This window comes from Brassica napus, chromosome A3 (assembly GCF_020379485.1).
Source record: "Brassica napus cultivar Da-Ae chromosome A3, Da-Ae, whole genome shotgun sequence".
Classification (NCBI taxonomy): Eukaryota; Viridiplantae; Streptophyta; class Magnoliopsida; order Brassicales; family Brassicaceae; genus Brassica; species Brassica napus.
Genome location: NC_063436.1, coordinates 29,053,208 through 29,070,517, shown reverse-complemented (window position 1 = coordinate 29,070,517; position 17,310 = coordinate 29,053,208). Strand labels below are relative to the sequence as shown.

General features: G+C 34.1%; 2 protein-coding genes across 3 annotated transcripts; both read left to right on the top strand.

Moving 5' to 3' along the window:
• The first annotated feature begins 733 nt into the window (after positions 1-733).
• On the top strand, positions 734-4,025 carry LOC106442851 (ATPase 1, plasma membrane-type-like). 2 transcript variants are annotated; one of them, XM_048765398.1, is made up of 11 exons: positions 734-959; positions 1,040-1,148; positions 1,392-1,491; positions 1,573-1,628; positions 1,812-1,877; positions 1,964-2,053; positions 2,157-2,319; positions 2,453-2,914; positions 2,984-3,157; positions 3,237-3,419; positions 3,501-4,025. In XM_048765398.1, exons 8-11 carry the CDS (start codon positions 2,867-2,869, stop codon positions 3,699-3,701), a joined length of 606 nt encoding a protein of 201 aa, XP_048621355.1. In that variant the 5' UTR covers positions 734-959; positions 1,040-1,148; positions 1,392-1,491; positions 1,573-1,628; positions 1,812-1,877; positions 1,964-2,053; positions 2,157-2,319; positions 2,453-2,866; the 3' UTR covers positions 3,702-4,025. The 2 variants fall into 2 exon arrangements, with proteins under 2 accessions (XP_048621355.1, XP_048621359.1); XM_048765402.1 differs by lacking the exons at positions 734-959; positions 1,040-1,148; positions 1,392-1,491; positions 1,573-1,628; positions 1,812-1,877 and having other exon boundaries at positions 1,947-2,053.
• A 7,806-nt stretch (positions 4,026-11,831) lies between these two features.
• On the top strand, positions 11,832-15,059 carry LOC106441096 (signal recognition particle receptor subunit alpha). The gene is made up of 8 exons (XM_013882878.3): positions 11,832-12,016; positions 12,318-13,272; positions 13,349-13,433; positions 13,685-13,780; positions 13,872-14,132; positions 14,206-14,451; positions 14,531-14,614; positions 14,715-15,059. Exons 2-8 carry the CDS (start codon positions 12,323-12,325, stop codon positions 14,838-14,840), a joined length of 1,848 nt encoding a protein of 615 aa, XP_013738332.1. The 5' UTR covers positions 11,832-12,016; positions 12,318-12,322; the 3' UTR covers positions 14,841-15,059.
• Positions 15,060-17,310: the final 2,251 nt, after the last annotated feature.

The window sequence follows — 17,310 nt, the reverse complement described above, 5'->3', positions numbered from 1 at the left end:
GTTAATGAGTGTGAATCAGTTATTAATTAAATAAAATTAGTTCATTCTGTAAATCAGCCGCATAGTATTCAGTATTCACATGTCAGCAATTACGTTTTTTAATTAAGTGTTTATGCACATAAGAGATGGTACATTGCTCATATACGAAGGCAAATCTGGATCTTGAATCAGAAGAAGAGATCATTTAGATTCAGAAGCAGATTAAAGCCATAAATGCAATATTGCATGATTAGTGATTATTTTATTCTATTATCTCACCCTCTCATGCATGTTATGTTTCTAGCTATCTACATGGTAATTAGGCGTAATTGACACTATCATTTCTATCACGTTTCTCTCAATACTAACTTTTAGGCGATTTTTTGGGGATTATTTAACTGCTTGATTATAATAATAAAAAGACAATAGATGATAGATCATTCAAAAACGCTGTAGCACGTTTGTTCGAGAAGAACAAGCAAACAAAAGAAGAAGAAGAAAATAAGTAAACTGCATTTATTTACTTTGGGCAAGTAAGAATGAAAAAGGTGTAATTACCATAACTAACCAAAGAAGCAGAGAAACAAAAATAGAAAATCAATACAATACTAAAAGGAGGATAATCTGATCAGGAAGAGCGTCCACGTAGGCATTAAAATTCGACCAATCAGATTGCCTGTTTTTTCCACGTCAGATTAAATTGGGCTAACAATTTATCCTTTTTGATAGATTTGGCCCATAAGCCCCATAATTTAGACGACACGGGAATCACCAGCGCATGACAAACCCTAGCTTCATTCTCTCTTGCGCAGACAGCCGATCTCATCTCCTTCGTCTTTTCCACTTCCTTCTGTTTATCGTCTCAAGTCTGTGCAATCAAACCTCCATCAAAGGGGCATAGGTGGTCTGGGTGCAGAGTTTGCTGATATATTTAGAAGAGCTTTTTCTTCTCGTGTATTTCCACCTCATGTCACGAGCAGGTTCTGTGATTTATCTTTAAGCAAATGTTAGACTTTCGTTATGGATTTTCCTTTTATGTTAGTTTTTCTTGATCGTGTAGATTGGGGATAAAGCACGTTAAGGGAATGCTTCTTTTTGGACCTCCTGGTACAGGAAAAACCCTTATGGCACGGCAAATTGGAAAGATGCTGAATGGAAAGGATCCAAAGGTATTTCTGATCACTGTGTGATGAACTACGTGGACTTACATGTGGTCTCCCTTTTGCGAGAACCTGTTACTGTCTGTTTAGTTTTCTTCATACATTAGTAGCTTAAATCTCCAGCTTTTGTTTGCTACAACTGATTTACTTTCTTTTAATGTTTGATTAACTTAGTTTCTTAGTTGATTCACTGCTATTGTTCCAGAAACCAACATGTTTAATGCTTCTGGTTTTATTTTGCTGGCATAATAGATCGTTAATGGTCCTGAGGTGCTGAGCAAGTTTGTTGGTGAGACAGAAAAGAATGTAAGAGACTTATTTGCTGATGCTGAGCAAGACCAGAGGACCCTTGGTAAGAAAAAATTGTTCTCCCTGATCTGTGTTTTCTTTTTCTACGTATGTGGTAATGAGGCACTCTTATTTTATTTCTCAGGTGATGCGAGTGAGTTACACGTCATTATATTTGATGAAATCGATGCTATTTGTAAGGTATGCGACTTTGACTATACAGTAGATAAATTTTGCTAGCTTGAAGTTGTAAATATGTTTTTAAGTATGATGACCAGCCCCATTGATTCCAGTTAATAGAGTTTGGATATTGATTGTCATGATCTGCTGGTTATATGAGTTTTAAACAAAAATAATTACAATTCTATGCTTTGTAATTTTCAGTCAAGAGGCTCGACCAGAGATGGCACAGCTGTCCATGATAGTATTGTGAACCAGCTTTTGACAAAGGTCAGTCAAAGATCTTGGCTACTGTATAGTCAAAGTCGCAATACTAAGTACGTACAATGCTCTTACTCTTTCCTAATTGTATGCAGCCTTTTTAACTGCATAGCTACCATTGATAACGTTGTGTGGGACTCTAGATGTAATGAAGAAACTTTTCATTTCCTAAGGAAGTCATTAAGGTGCAGGGTATTTGTTAGAGTAACTCCACTGCACATTCGTTTTATCTTAATAATATATTTTAAGAATGGTTACTAACACTTATGATTGTTGTGGTTCTTTCAGGCTGAATACTTCAGACTTCTACTCAAACCAGTCACGTAGTTGGTTTTGTCATTTTCCGCTGTGTTTTTTTTCGTTCGCTTGCCTCTTCTTTCTTTCTTTCACTACTTATTCAAAAGGGTAACCAGAAGTATTGCATTCACCTGATTGAGCTACTTAACAATCGGTATGTCAACTAAACTTTTTCTCATTAGTGCTCTTATGTAATTGTTCTTTTTTTTTTTTGAAACACTCTCTTATGTAATTGTTCAGTTTTATCTTTCTTGAACTGATTGTTGCCTTTGTTTTTGGTCCTGCAGTGTTTGTTCTCTTTAAAGTTACCTAACTGTAAGAGCATGCCTCTTGATACCAGGCAACGTGATTTGCCTCCTCAACCTTGCTTTGAGGATAACGCAGCTCGAACTGTCCCTCTCCCTGAGCTTGGGAGACCATATGCAGATGAGCTTCAGTCTCTCTGTTTGCAGCCATCGCCACTCCAGTCTCTTCTGTGGAGTCATCATGATAAGGAATCTTGTGGAAAACGGTTCTCGATGTGACATGAGGTCTTGGTGCGCTGCTGCTGCTGCTGCTGCTGCTGCTGCTGCTACTCCACATGGAGCATTAGAGTCTTCTCAGAAAGGACTTATGATATTCGATCAGTCAGGAAACCTGATAGCTGGAAGCTCAATGAAATTTTTGCCACTGGAATTGTCTTGGGAGGCTACCAAGCCGTTATGAGTGTGATTTTCTTCTGGGTGATTCACAAGACTGACTTCTGCTCGGTATGTGTTAGGGAGATTGTATAGATAAATATATTGTGTAAGAAACTAATACTTACCTTTTACTTACAGGACAAGTTTGGTGTGAGGTCAATCAGGGACAATAACGATGAACTAATGTTTGCTGTGTACCTACAAGTTAGTATCATCAGCCAAGCGCTTATATTCGTCACGAGGTCAAGGAGTTGGTCATTCGTTGAACGTCCTGGGGCGCTTCTGATGATTGCGTTCGTCATTGCACAACTGGTAATTAATTAAGAACAGCATATATTTTCAAAGAATTCAAGAAAAAAAAAACTCATCTCACTCTTCCTTCCAAACGCAGATTGCTACTTTGATTGCAGTGTATGCAAACTGGACATTTGCAAAGGTGAAGGGTATAGGTTGGGGATGGGCTGCTGTGATATGGGTTTACAGTATTTTAACATACATCCCACAAGAAATTTTGAAGTTTGCCATTAGATACATCTTGAGTGGAAAGGCTTGGGTCAGCATGTTTGACAAAAGGGTACGTACACACAGCTAACTCTCTTTTACATCTTGATGGTAAACATAATACTCATTGCTTCTGCTGTTACTTTGTGAGCAGAGCGCTCTGACGACCAGGAGAGATTATGGTGCTGGAGAAAGACAAGCTGAGTGGGCGAGAGAACAAAGGACGCAGCACGGTCTGCAGACAAGACAAGAGGTCAACGTCTTCCCAGAGAACGAGGGTTACAGAAAGCTGTCTCAGATCGTTGAGCAAGCCAAGAAAAGGGCCGAGATAGCTAGGTACGTGTACTTTGATTAAATCGATTTCAACGGAAGAAACTAGAAGTTGCTTGATTCTTATTGGTGAATGCTTTGTTTTGACAGGCTTAGGGAGATTCACATTCAAGGGACATGTTGAATCAGTCGCAAAGCTAAAGGGCTTGGACATTGATACATCAGGACATCACTACACTCTGTAGTTGCCATAACCATTCCCAAAAACTCTCTTTTTTAATTGTTAGTCATTGTTCCTAAACTTCTAAAATAGAGCTTTGCATTTGCCTTTGAAGAAACAAGGCTTTTGCGTTAAGAGTATATATATATATTTTAAATTGTTCATGCAATTGAATTGGTTTTCCAAAAATTATCAGTTTAATATCGAATAGAAAGCTTGGGTTGCCAAAATCATAGAATAAAGGGTAAGCTTTATATATTATAACACCTGAACGTGAAATTTTATATTACATATGTATATGTTTTCTTATCCTATCCACAAGAAAGCACTCAAGCTTGGGCTTTATAATTCACACATGCACTTACATGTTATCTCTTCTCACACTCAAAGCTTGACTGGTTTCCTCGCTACCACCCGCAAACGCAGCTTTTGCGGTTGGTAACGGTTGACAGCATTTCGAAACAATCATACAAACCACTATAAATCGCTTCAAACCGCTATGAACCTCTTAAATTCAAAAGATGTTTCTAACTAGCGTTTGCAGGTAGTATTTTTTCTTTTTTTAAAAAAACCATATAAATACAAAAATAAAAATATTTAATAAATTTTTTTAAAATGGAATAATAAAAATACTAAAATATATCTATTATTATAAAAATATTTTCTAAAATTTTAAAATTTTGAAACTATAACTTTCTAAATATAATTTTCATATTTATTATTATATTATGATTTTTGATATCTTTAGATAAAGAATGTTTATTATCGGAACAATTTTTTTGTCTTCTAACCTATACAAACTAAAAATAGGGTTACAAAGGCAGCATATATAGTTATTTTTGGGGAGCATATAGCCACATTAATCTTACTAATATGCTGATAAAAATTCCTCTTACCAACTTTACTAACACATAAATCTCTCCTGTAAGCTATACTAATCCAAAACACTATACATATGGCGGAACCACAAACATTTTGTATCGGGTCAAAAAAATTTTATGAGGTCCAAATTTATTTTTTATGGGATCAAAAGAATTTTTTTTACAAAAACAATATTTTTTTTTTAAATAGTGGAGGTCAGCTAAACCCACTCTCCGTATGTTGCCTCAGCCCTTCAAGATAAGTTTCTTAACTAAAACACAAAAATTTACAGTATTATTGTATTTTATTTCCTAAATATTTTGGCCATTGAAATATATAATTATGTTTTAGCTTCATTTAACTACTCTGGGAGATGGTCTATCCGTAAACCATACCTCTTTTTAGAGATTAATCTAGAACTTTCTATATGTATGGGATATCCTCAGATCGATCAAAAACAATAAAACACGTTTGATTTTCTTTAATCAACAGTAAAGTAAACAAAAATTAGAAGGAGTAGATATAAGAAAATAGGAAAGAAAAAAAAGATACGGTCAAATAAAATGCGTCATTTTATTTATTTTAATAAAGATACCTATTACTATGATATTGTGTATAAACTTAAAGTATTGATTTTAAAAGAAATAAATAAAATTGATTTTACTTAATTTTAGTTTAAGTATTTAAATAATGATATGAAAATATATTATAATAATTTCAAATATTCAGATCTAAAAGTGTATTAAATTTACATATATACAAAAGTGTAGTTTTTTAAAAGTTCAAATAAAGATGCAGCTTTCAATAAAATCTCATATAATTTTTTAACTTTTTTATAATCTAAAATACATAAAATACATAGTCTTCCTCTAGAATCACATATTTTCAGCGAATATTATAAAATATTAAATAAGAAACATATAAAAAAATACACATGATATAAATAACACATATAACGAAAAAAATATGTGATGTTGAGATTAATAATATATTTTATAATAAACTAAATATGTAAAAATATTTTTGAGAATAACTTAGGTTTAAAAATTTCTTTATTAATTTCACATTGTTCAATATCCCATACATATTTTAGATAGTAGAAGACAACAAATTGTGAGTTTTACTCATTTTAATTTAATTTATTATTTATATTTTATAACATAGATGTAATATATTGTAATATATATATAAAATATATGTTATTTGTATATAGTCCCGGGCGTAGCCCGGGCAAAATCTCTAGTGTCAAATAATAATGATGGCTTTTGTATCATATTGCAGAGAAGCAACTGTTCACCGTGCAAAAAAACTACCCTGCCTATAAAATCTAAAAGTGCAATTCTGTAGCAAAAGTAAATAACACAACATCATTCCTTGCCAATAAAAATTGGATACATGTGTGTGTTTAACGGTGTTTTTCGTTAAAAAATAATACGTAGTTATTCACATTTAGAAATTTCAAGATGTAAGATGTTTAAAAGATTTTTTGATATATCAAAATATTAGATGTTTTCAATTTTCTAAATGATCTCTTATTTAATTAAAAATTATATACCAATTATTTTTTAAGTATATTTTATAATTGAGTAAATTGTTTGTTCTATTTTAATGATATTTTAAAATAAAGTAACTTTCTTAGTACATGTGTTTCACCTAAAATATTTTATATTCTAAAACATAGACAATATAGTGGTATTATTTTTTATATTATCTACAATCTTTCTCTATTTTTTATTTTAAAATAAAATTTAGAGTAAAATTACTCCAACATCACTTTATTTTTCACTCTATGAAAAACTAAAATTTGGTTCAGTGCATAAATACAGTAATTTATTTATTTTTTGTCTATCATTCTATTTTTCATTATAAATAGAATGAACCATCGGATATGGTTTTAGTAAACATATTAAAGATGTTGATTACATCTTTAATTCAATATTTATAGTATAAAATAGTATCATGTTTTGATCAAGTAGGCTTTTGTTTTGTCATATTTTGAGAGTTACATGTTCGGTTCCATAATATTTTAACCGGAGAAGCTGTTCGGCTCGGTTTTCATTATCACTTATTAATCGGAAAAGCTGTGCTGAACACAAGCTGTCAAAGATCACTTCTCCACCAGACTATTTACCAACTGCGCAAAAGCTTCAGTTGCGTTGTTGCGTAAGAAATGATAGGTCCAGACCGGTGCCCCAAAAATAGACTACGTATGTCTAAATATCAACACTGGCTAGGTTTTTTTTTCATGCTTGAAAATTTGCACTCAATTGTTGATTTGACTTTAGATTGTCATTGTATTGGTTTTACGGATGATTCAAAAAAGTGAAATTTTGTCACTCCCCTCCGTTCTTAAAGTATATTAAAACTTAGTTATAAATGCATAGTTTTTTTATAATTTTATACTTTTTCCGTTTTTTAATATAAGTCGTTTTAGAATTGTGCACATAGATTAAGAAATCATTAATTTTTGCTATTTTCTAAACAAAAACATCATTAATTATTTACTTAACCACAAATTAACCAATAATAAAATATAAAGAATATTATCATTGGTCACATAACATTAAATGTTAATAAATTTTACATAGAAAACCGAAAACGTCATATAATTTGGAACATAAAAATTCCTCTAAAACGACTTATATAAAAATACGGAGGGAGTATTTCTTATATTTTTAAACTAATAAAATTTTAAGAAATGCAATTAATGTTTTTGAAGTTCACAATTTTTCATTATTAATTGACAAAAATTACATTAAAATATAAAATATGTACTTTTTGAAATATTTTTTTTTTATAATATAGATCTTTTAGGAACAGAGAAAATAATATATAAATAGTCTTCGTAAAACTACTATTTTTTTGGCAATACGATGCTCCGATTTGAAAGCTGTCCGTCCGGTTTTATGTGGTCTAATACTTCCAGTCAAACATTTCGTTTATACAACTTTCGACAATTTAGTTAAATGCTCCAACTCCAATTAATATCAATCTATTCGTAAGAAATATTTTGTTATGAGAATTTTTTTTTAGTTTCTTACACAAAATAAAGTATTAAATTAATTATCTTTTAAAGATACGTATATTACCTGTTAGTGGTAACATTTTAAAACATAACTTAGGTAAAAACAAAAGAAAAATATTACTCCCTCCGTTTTTAAATATAATTCGTTTTAGAATTGTACACATAGATTAAAAAAATCATTAATTTTTTATATTTTCTAAACAAAAATATCATTAATTATTTAGTTAACCACAAATCAACCAATAATAAAATATAAGATATATTATCATTGGTCATATAACATTAAATGTTAATAAATTTTACATAAAACGTCGTATAAAACGTCGTATAATTTGAAACATAAAAGTTTATTTGAGGGAGTAGAAAAGTTTTCGAAACCAACACTTGTTATGTTTTGCTTTTCAAAAACAGTATATTCCTAATAAATTGTGGAGAAAAGAAATGGGGATTGCGACCGTAATAGTATTATTACTAACACGTTAGACTTTGAACCAGCAAAGTCAAAACAATTTAAAGAGAGCTGGCGTAATGATGTGCAGATCCGAAGGAATAGCGATCATTAATGATATGGATTTTATGCAACTCGCAGAGTCAATCACGATCTATGTTTTGGGGGGTGTTGATGCAAATTGACGTTTACACAACATTAGTTGTATATATAATTGTTTAAATTAATGGTGGATTTTTTTTTTTTTGCTAACCGAGTATCCTGGCCCCACCGAGGTGGTCCAGACTAGAGACCGAAGTGAGCAAGGACGCTGCCAGGGTGTCACCATGTGGCTCACCGTGTAACGGTCTTCGGTCTCGGATGCTGCAGCCCATATGTAAATTCCGCAGTGGCCAAGGCTCGAACCCAGGGGCGGGCACTCCAGCTGGAGCTCCTATACCACTAGACCAAAGCAACTTGGTTAATTAATGGTGGATTAAATTAACGAACCAATGTAATAGGGGCTGGTTGGTATGGATGTCGATTATTCGCTTAATTATGTAAAGTCGGAACAAGTTGGGATATATTATGGATTATAGGACCCAAGCTTCCATGCTAATAACCTGCGTCCTCATAAGAATGCATCACGACTATTAAATTGTAGTGGAGTTACTGGAGTATATATAGAAACCTTATATTAACCCAAGAATTTCCAATCAAGCAGGCTCCTGGATGTGGAAAAAAATATTAAAGTGCAGGGAGATTGCAAAGCGAATGTACATGGTTGAAGTAAGGAATGGGAAAAAAACTTCTTTCTGGTTCGAAAATTGGTCTCCATTGGGGTGCTTGAAGGACTTGCTAGGAGATGGAAGTTGTATTGATTTGGGAATATTAATTAACGCGACAGTAGAGGAGAGTTGGAAGCATAGAAAAAGGTCTCATCGAATAGTGATTCTGAACAGAGTGGAAGAAGAGATTGAGAAAAGTCGAAGAAGTAGAGTTAATGAAGAGGACATTTCGCTATGGTTGAATGGGAAAGGTCAGAGGAAAAAAGATGTTTTCCACACAGGGAACTTGGGAGTTTATTAGAGAGAAAAAGATTTGCTGTGAATGGGCTGATGCAGTGTGGTTAAGTATTCAACACCAAGATACTCATTTATCTTATGGATGGCAATGAAGGGTAGACTTGCAACAGGAGATAAGATGAGACTCTGAAAGAGTAATATAAATGAAGCGTGTGTTTTATGCAATGAGCCGCTGAAAACCCTTGAGCATTTGTTCTTCGAATGTAGTTACTCTGCGAAGATATGAGAGGTGTTCATGAAGGAAATCTTAAAGGATCAGTATACAGTGAGATGGGTAGTTATACTGAGACTTTTGAGAGACCCGACAAGATGCAAGATGCAGTTATTCATTATCAAGTACTTGTTACAAGCAACTGTCTACATGATATGGAAAGAGCGTAATAGAAGACGACATGGAGAGGCGAATGCTCCAGCAGAGTTATTGATAAAACTGCTAGATAAAAACATGAGGAATAAGCTCACACTAATACAGAAGAAGGGGGATGACAAGTTTAGACAGGGGATGCAGTTTTGGTTTTACACAAGGTAGGGAAACTCAGTTGCTTGTAATCCAAGAAGGGGGTCTAGTAGGAGTGAAGGCTGGACATCCAGTAGAAGTGAGAGCTGGCTGTCTAGTAGGAGTGAGAGCTAGGTAGACTTGGGAAGGTTTGGACATACAGTAGGAGTGAGAGCTGGCTGCCTAGTAGGAGTGAGAGCTAGGTGGTTTTGAGAAAGTTGATAATGGAAGAGGAGGCTGATGAGTAAAAGGAGTAACTTTAATTTGGTATTAGTCAAACTTGTATAGAAAATCTTAGGAATGGACACATTTGTAACAAGGTTTTTTCTTGAGTTGATTACACTAAAGGACACTTTTTGACTTTCCTTTACATCTAGAGACACTTTTTACATGTGACACACTTTGTTGTGGGCCAGAGATAAATTATGGACCATTTTATCCTTAATGAAAATTACAATTGTGGATATTCAAATGTGGACAGACAAATGATGTATGGACGTTTGTTGTGTGGATCGAAAATTTTTTTTGTGGATAAAAACTACAAGTTTAGTAAAGATTACCGTTTGAATGGAACTTGTGGATGGCATGAAAAATGTGGACATAGTCATCAGTATGTTCATTTGTAGACGGCTCAGCTTCACCTACTTCACCAAACAAGATATCACTAGAAGTCACCTCACTAATTCTCGAAGATCTTGTCTACACGGAGCAATACCACGATGCCCCATCCACATATCACTCAACCCCACATCAACTGTCCACACACAACCCATCCACGCGCCAACTAACCACACACCACCCATCTACACAAACCCCATCCACACACCACCCGTGTACTCTTCCCGAGTCTCCACACTCCATCCATCAAAATTAAAATTGAAATTTTACAGATCTGGGTTTTGAAATCCACAACGACATTAAAAATCAACAAAACAAAAAAGAATCTTTTGGAATCTAAACTTGGATAAACAAGTTAAAAATTCATAATCGAGACAAATATGGTATGAATTGTGAAGAAATTAATGTCACTTGTCTTGAAATCGAAGCAAACCAGAACAAAGTTAAAATATTTTTTCAATGGATTGATGGAAGAAGAAGAAGAAGAAGAAAAAGATAACTTTCGAGTTGATTCTTAGAGTTTTTCAATGGATTATTTGAAGAAGAAGAAAAAACACAATTTTAAGTAGTGAAAGAATAAAGTGTGATTGATGAAATCAGAAAAATTAAAGTTTATGTATTTGGAAAAGTTGTTTAGATCTAGATATGAGAGAGAAAGATGAATCTCGAAAAAAGATAAATAATTTACATATTTTCTTTTAGTTTAAAATAAGAAAATGTATAGTTAACTTAGTCTAAGGGTATAAGAGACAAACCACATGTTATATGTGTCTCACATGTGGAAAGTGTCTTTGGGTGTAAATAGAAACTCAAAATGTGTCTGTAGATGTAAAAAAATCTTTTTTCTTTTGAATTAAATTTAACATTCAATTCAAAAAAAAAAATATAATGTCAGAAATTACGGAACTATCAAGAGTAATATTCGAGTGATTCGGTCTAACAAACCTATGAGACTAAAAGGAAGAACGAGATCATTGAGATGAAAAGCTAAAGCTTATTTTGTACTCTTGTTCAGATTCATGAGAGCATAAGAGTAAGTCAGGCCTTCGTAGAGCCCATGGGCTTTGGTAAATAAAATTAAACGTCCTCAAGATATACGAGACTTCATCGGTCCATGTTGTGTTGCATAAAACACAGAGTTTTAACGCAGTTGCCGTGTTGGAATATCGTCGTGTGTCGTCAGTCAAAGGGACATCAGACATTCATTATTCACCGTCCATAGACATGAGCCACCCGGCTTCCACGAAGCAAAGTGCGGTTTGACTTTCTTTTCTTTTTTCATTTACCTAAACCAAATTAACATTTTAGTTCGTGTCTGAATTCGTGACCAAAAAAAAATTTCGTGTCTGAATATATCCATGTACTAAATTCTCTTACTCTGTGATACTACTCCAAATTCAGATTTATATATTTTAAAAATATAAAAATAAATAATCAAACGACAACTAAAGTCTAAAACTAAAAAAGGAAACAAATCCGAAATAATTAAATTTCTACTAACCACCAACCAAACAAAAAAAAATTCATGACTCAGGAAAAAAAAAAGAATAAATGTTGATCCTTATATATATAACAGGGAATCACTAGAGCATTTCATTATTTAACTTTTTATTTTATTTTATTCTGTTCGTCATCGTCTCTCTCGCCAAGAAAACGACAAGCATCAAGGTTTGTATCCGATCTTATTCCTCCTCTGCTTTTGTTGTTTCAATTTGATCGGAACACAAGACCTGTGTTCTGTTTCGGATTCAAAAAACGACAATCCATAGAAGATCCTAGGTTCCTCAATTCGAATGTCCTAATCCGTACTAAACCTGTCGGAACGGATTCATTTTTCTCGAATAATTGTTTTAATCCTCTCGATCGTGACAAAGCTCGTAAATTGGAGGATCCCGTGTTGTTAATTGATCAAAAAGATTCAATTTTTAATCTAATGGTTATCTCTGTGATTTGATTTGATTTTTTTCAGGGAAGATGTTAGAACAGCTTTTGATATTCACCAGAGGAGGCCTTATCCTCTGGACATGCAAAGAGATCGGAAACGCTCTCAAAGGCTCACCAATCGACACTCTGATCCGCTCCTGCCTCCTCGAGGAACGTTCCGGTGAAGTCTCCTTCAACTACGGCGCCTACACTCTCAAATGGACGTTCCACAACGAGCTCGGACTCGTCTTCGTCGCTGTCTACCAGAAGATCCTCCAGCTTCTCTACGTGGACGACTTGCTCTCCATTGTGAAGCAAAGCTTCTCCGAGATGTACGATCCTAAGCGTATGAGGTACGATGATTTCGAGGAGACTTTTAGGCAGCTTAGTGTTGAAGCTGAGGCTAGGGCCGAGGAGATGAAGAGGACGAAGCAGGTGGTGAAGCCTTTGAATGGTGTTAAGAAGCAAGGGCAGGTGTCGAAGGAGGAAACGAAGAAGAGCAATGGTGAGAAGAAGGATGATGAAGGTAAAGTCAGTAGCGTGAGTAACGGGAACCATAAGATGGAAGATGATGTTGCTAACGGGAAAGAGAACAGTGCTGATAATAATATTAATAGTGTTGGAGTTGATGTAAGTAAGCTTGCGAAGCTGAGGAGTAAGGGTGTGAGAGGTAGAGGAGGTTTAAGGAAAGCTGACAGTTTAGGTAGTAATAAAGGTTCTTCCAAGGTGGAGCCACCTAAGAAGGCGACGAAGAAGAATAGGGTTTGGGATGATGCGGCGGCTGCTCCTAAGCAGGAGGAGAAGCTGGACTTCACGGATGAAAATGGGGACAATGGTCATGTGGATGTTGTGGCTGCTGCTGACCAAGGAGAAAGTATGATGGATAAGGAAGAGGTATTTAGTAGTGATAGTGAGAGTGAAGATGATGATGATGATGAACCGAGAAGTGATGAGAAGCCTGAGGCTAAGAAGAAGGGATGGTTCTCTTCTGTTTTCCAGAGGTTAGTTTGTTGCTAATTTACTTAAATCTATTATATTATCCAAGTGTTTAAACAGGTAATGCAATCTGTGTTTCAGTATTACTGGGAAGGCGAATCTTGAAAGGACAGACCTTGAACCGGCCTTGAAGGCTCTCAAGGAACGGCTCATGACCAAGAATGTGGTATGTGTCTATACAGTGCACTGTTTCTTATGTGTTATGTTTCTTAATGTTCAAGAAATCGCTAGGAGAATTAGCTACTAGGCGTATTATTCGAGTCTTAGGCGTTAACAAATTATTGATTTATTTTAATATATTTGTTAGATTTATATAAGATATTTTAGTTTTTGGATTTGATTATAAATTTATTTTGATGAATTATCAAAATTAGATTTACAAAACAAAAGAAATTAGAACCATGTTCTTATTTACAGGCTGAAGAGATAGCTGAGAAGCTTTGTGAATCTGTGGAAGCAAGTCTTGAAGGAAAGAAGTTAGCTTCGTTCACAAGAATCTCTTCAACCGTTCAGGTGTTGTGTTTTATCCTTGTTGCTCTAATTGAATCTAGAAAACATTCTGATATACAGTATCTTAATTGGGGTGAGACATTTATGACTTCAGGGAGCAATGGAGGATGCTCTGATCCGAATATTGACTCCGAGACGCTCCATTGATATAATGAGAGACGTTCATGCTGCCAAGGAACAGAGGAGACCTTACGTGGTCGTGTTTGTTGGAGTCAACGGTGTTGGTAAGTCCACCAATCTCGCCAAAGTGGCGTATTGGCTTCAGCAGCATAAGGTCAGTGTGATGATGGCTGCTTGTGACACGTTCCGTTCTGGAGCTGTTGAGCAGTTAAGGACTCATGCTCGTAGGTTACAGGTAATGAACATCATCTGTTGTCTTAATAATATCAGTTGATTACTGATTTAACGATTACGTTGGTGGCAAACAGATACCGATATTCGAAAAGGGGTACGAGAAGGATCCAGCAGTAGTTGCTAAAGAAGCCATACAGGAAGCAACTAGGAATGGATCCGATGTTGTTCTTGTTGACACAGCTGGTCGGATGCAGGATAATGAGCCTTTGATGAGAGCTCTCTCGAAGCTCATCAACCTTAACAAACCGGACTTGGTCTTGTTTGTTGGTGAAGCTCTTGTTGGAAACGATGCAGTAGACCAGCTCTCTAAGTTTAATCAGGTTCAGTTTCTTTTTTAGATTCTTGTCATATGTTTAATGGAACCTTATTGAACTGTTTGTCTTTTTTTCTGAAATTCAGAAACTTTCGGATCTCTCTACTTCCGGGAACACAAGATTGATTGATGGAATCTTACTGACGAAGTTCGATACCATTGATGACAAGGTACACAATAAAACATTGATAGAAGGATTTATTATTATTAGTGTTATTAGTGTTTTGTGTATGAGTTTTGTTAATGAGTGTTTGGGACGGGGCTTTGTAGGTTGGAGCAGCTTTGTCGATGGTTTACATATCGGGAGCACCGGTTATGTTCGTGGGTTGTGGCCAGTCTTACACTGATCTGAAGAAGCTCAATGTCAAAGCCATAGTCAAGACACTTCTCAAATGATCTTCTCATAATCATCATCAATATCATCAATGTCTTATCCATCATACTTTATCTGAGTTCTTGATTTTGATTTGAAGACGATTTTTCTCTTTGGCTGTGATATTTGTTTTTAACTCAGAATAGACCATTTCGTTGGAGTCGCGACAATCTCCATACCATGGTTTTTTATATAATGTAACGTTTGTCTTTGTACTAAATGCTTCTATGTTTCATGTCAAATCTTGGCATCCTGGTTTAAGTTAACCATCTATACCTTTCTCAATCTTATTTATCACCGGTTAAGCTAACAAAGGCCGTGTGACTGGTTGTGCTTTCAAATGTGTAGAAACCTAGGCCATATAGGTTAAGAACAAGACTTTGAGATTATAATTCTATAATCTGACAAAACTGGTGTTCCTCTTGACCACTGTATACGCGTGAAAAGACAAGAACAGTACTCAAGTCAGGTTAATAATGGTGATGCATGCTACAATGCTACCAGAGTACCAATCAAAGCTAAAGTCTAGCACTTTAAAAAAAAAAAGAAAAACGTTTGAATCAGTCGCTCTACCAATTAACAGCCATTAAAGATGTTTAGTTTCGTTCTCGACCACAACGGCTCCTTAAGTCGTAACTCGTAACTAGTATTAGTACTCGAGAACTTTCAAGTCTAACGTATAAACTACTGGTGTTACAAAAAATAAAACGTATAAACTACTGTTACCGTATGTATACAGTTTTGATTATAATCAATTACTAGTAGCAGTTATACGACAGAGAGAAATGTACTGCTTTATTAGCTGTTAATAAAACTAGGATCGTGTCCGCGCTACGCGCGGATATTGGATGAAGTTAAAATTTGTATATGATTATAGTTGTGGCTGTTTCTGGTTGTTGTTAAAATAGATTTAAAGTAATTATAAGAATGAATATATGACACTAAGTTTTTTAAGATTGATTGTTCATTTTTTTTATGCGAATATAGTTGGAAGTCAATCGATAGAGATGTAAAAGTAGAGGGGAGTTGATATTTTTGGTTGTGTAAAGTGGTTTTCTGTAGTAATGGAAATTAAATTAACGTGTTGAAAATTAAAAATATGTAAAAGAACTTCGTAATTGAGATATTGTTTAGCATTATGGTGTTTTGAATTTGAACATATTCTTTTAAAAGTGTGTTTAGGTCTTTCATTAATAAACTAATTAGAAATTTTATGAATTACATGGAAAAAAAAGCCCGTTGAAAAAAACTTATGAACGAAAAACCAGATAAATTGATCGAGAATTTAATACTAAGGTTTTGTTGTGTTACTTTCAAAGTATAACCTACCAGATCAAACTATCTCTACCCTTAATTTTGCACTTAATAGTTAAGATGTTCTGTCCGAATTTTAGACAAATGATTTCTTGGATTCGAGAGAGGGGTGATTGGGTTCGTATGTGTTCGAGAATTCTATAAACGCACAGTAAAGTTGTAATTTTGATTTACCTCCAGCAGGTGGAGGATCATTGTGGTTTGATTTGACCACCATGTTGAGGAAAACGACCCTTTGACGAAAGAAATAATTAGAAAATCAGTCAGCGAAAGAGAGAGATCTTGAAATGTGGAAATCCACTGATTGAGTAACTTACACGTAATAGTTGTATCCGCCTTTCTTCTCGTTGCAAATTTCTGAGTGGAAGATGATGTGAATGTTATGTGGAGCTGAGGTTGTTAACCGGTTTGTATCAAATATGCAATGTTACTGAATTTATTCGTATATTTTGTTGATTTGTATTGATGAGACAAAAGATTTTTTTGAACTTTCAGTGATTGCCGCCGGTGATTGTGGCAGGAGATGTGCTACTTGCCTTTCTGATATTATTGTCTATCGAGAAGAACATTTAGGTATTATAATCTATTGAAGATTTTTATATTTAATGTGATACGTTTAAAATATGAAAATTTTGTGTGAATTAAAATAATTAGTTACAGTCATCAAATTGAAGCGAGAGAAAAAAAAACAAACAATCTGACAATAAGAGTTCATAATTGTCTTTGTTCATTACTCTTTGTTTCTGTTTTAAGAAGAAAAGTTACAAAACAACATAATAGATTTTGAATTGCATAACCAAGATTCTGGTGCAAGAACAAACCACTATATTTTTTAAACAGACTTGATAGCTGTCTTTAATCTTTTTTTTTTAGAAATTTAATTTTTAAATAAAAATTAGGAGCTATATTAGTCTACATTTTGATCCGTGCTTCAAAAGCACGAATTTTTCGGTTAATACAAATGTGATACGAATAGTATTTTGATTATGATTTATATTATTAAGTTATTATATAAATTTTTTTTTAAAATAATATATATAATTTGTCAATTCTTTTATTTTAAATTTTGTGTGTACATTCTTATCTCACAACATCATCTTTATATTTTTATGCATTATATAAAAGTTAAATTTGTTGGCATATGTTAGACTAATTTAAAAATATATATTTGCAGGGGTT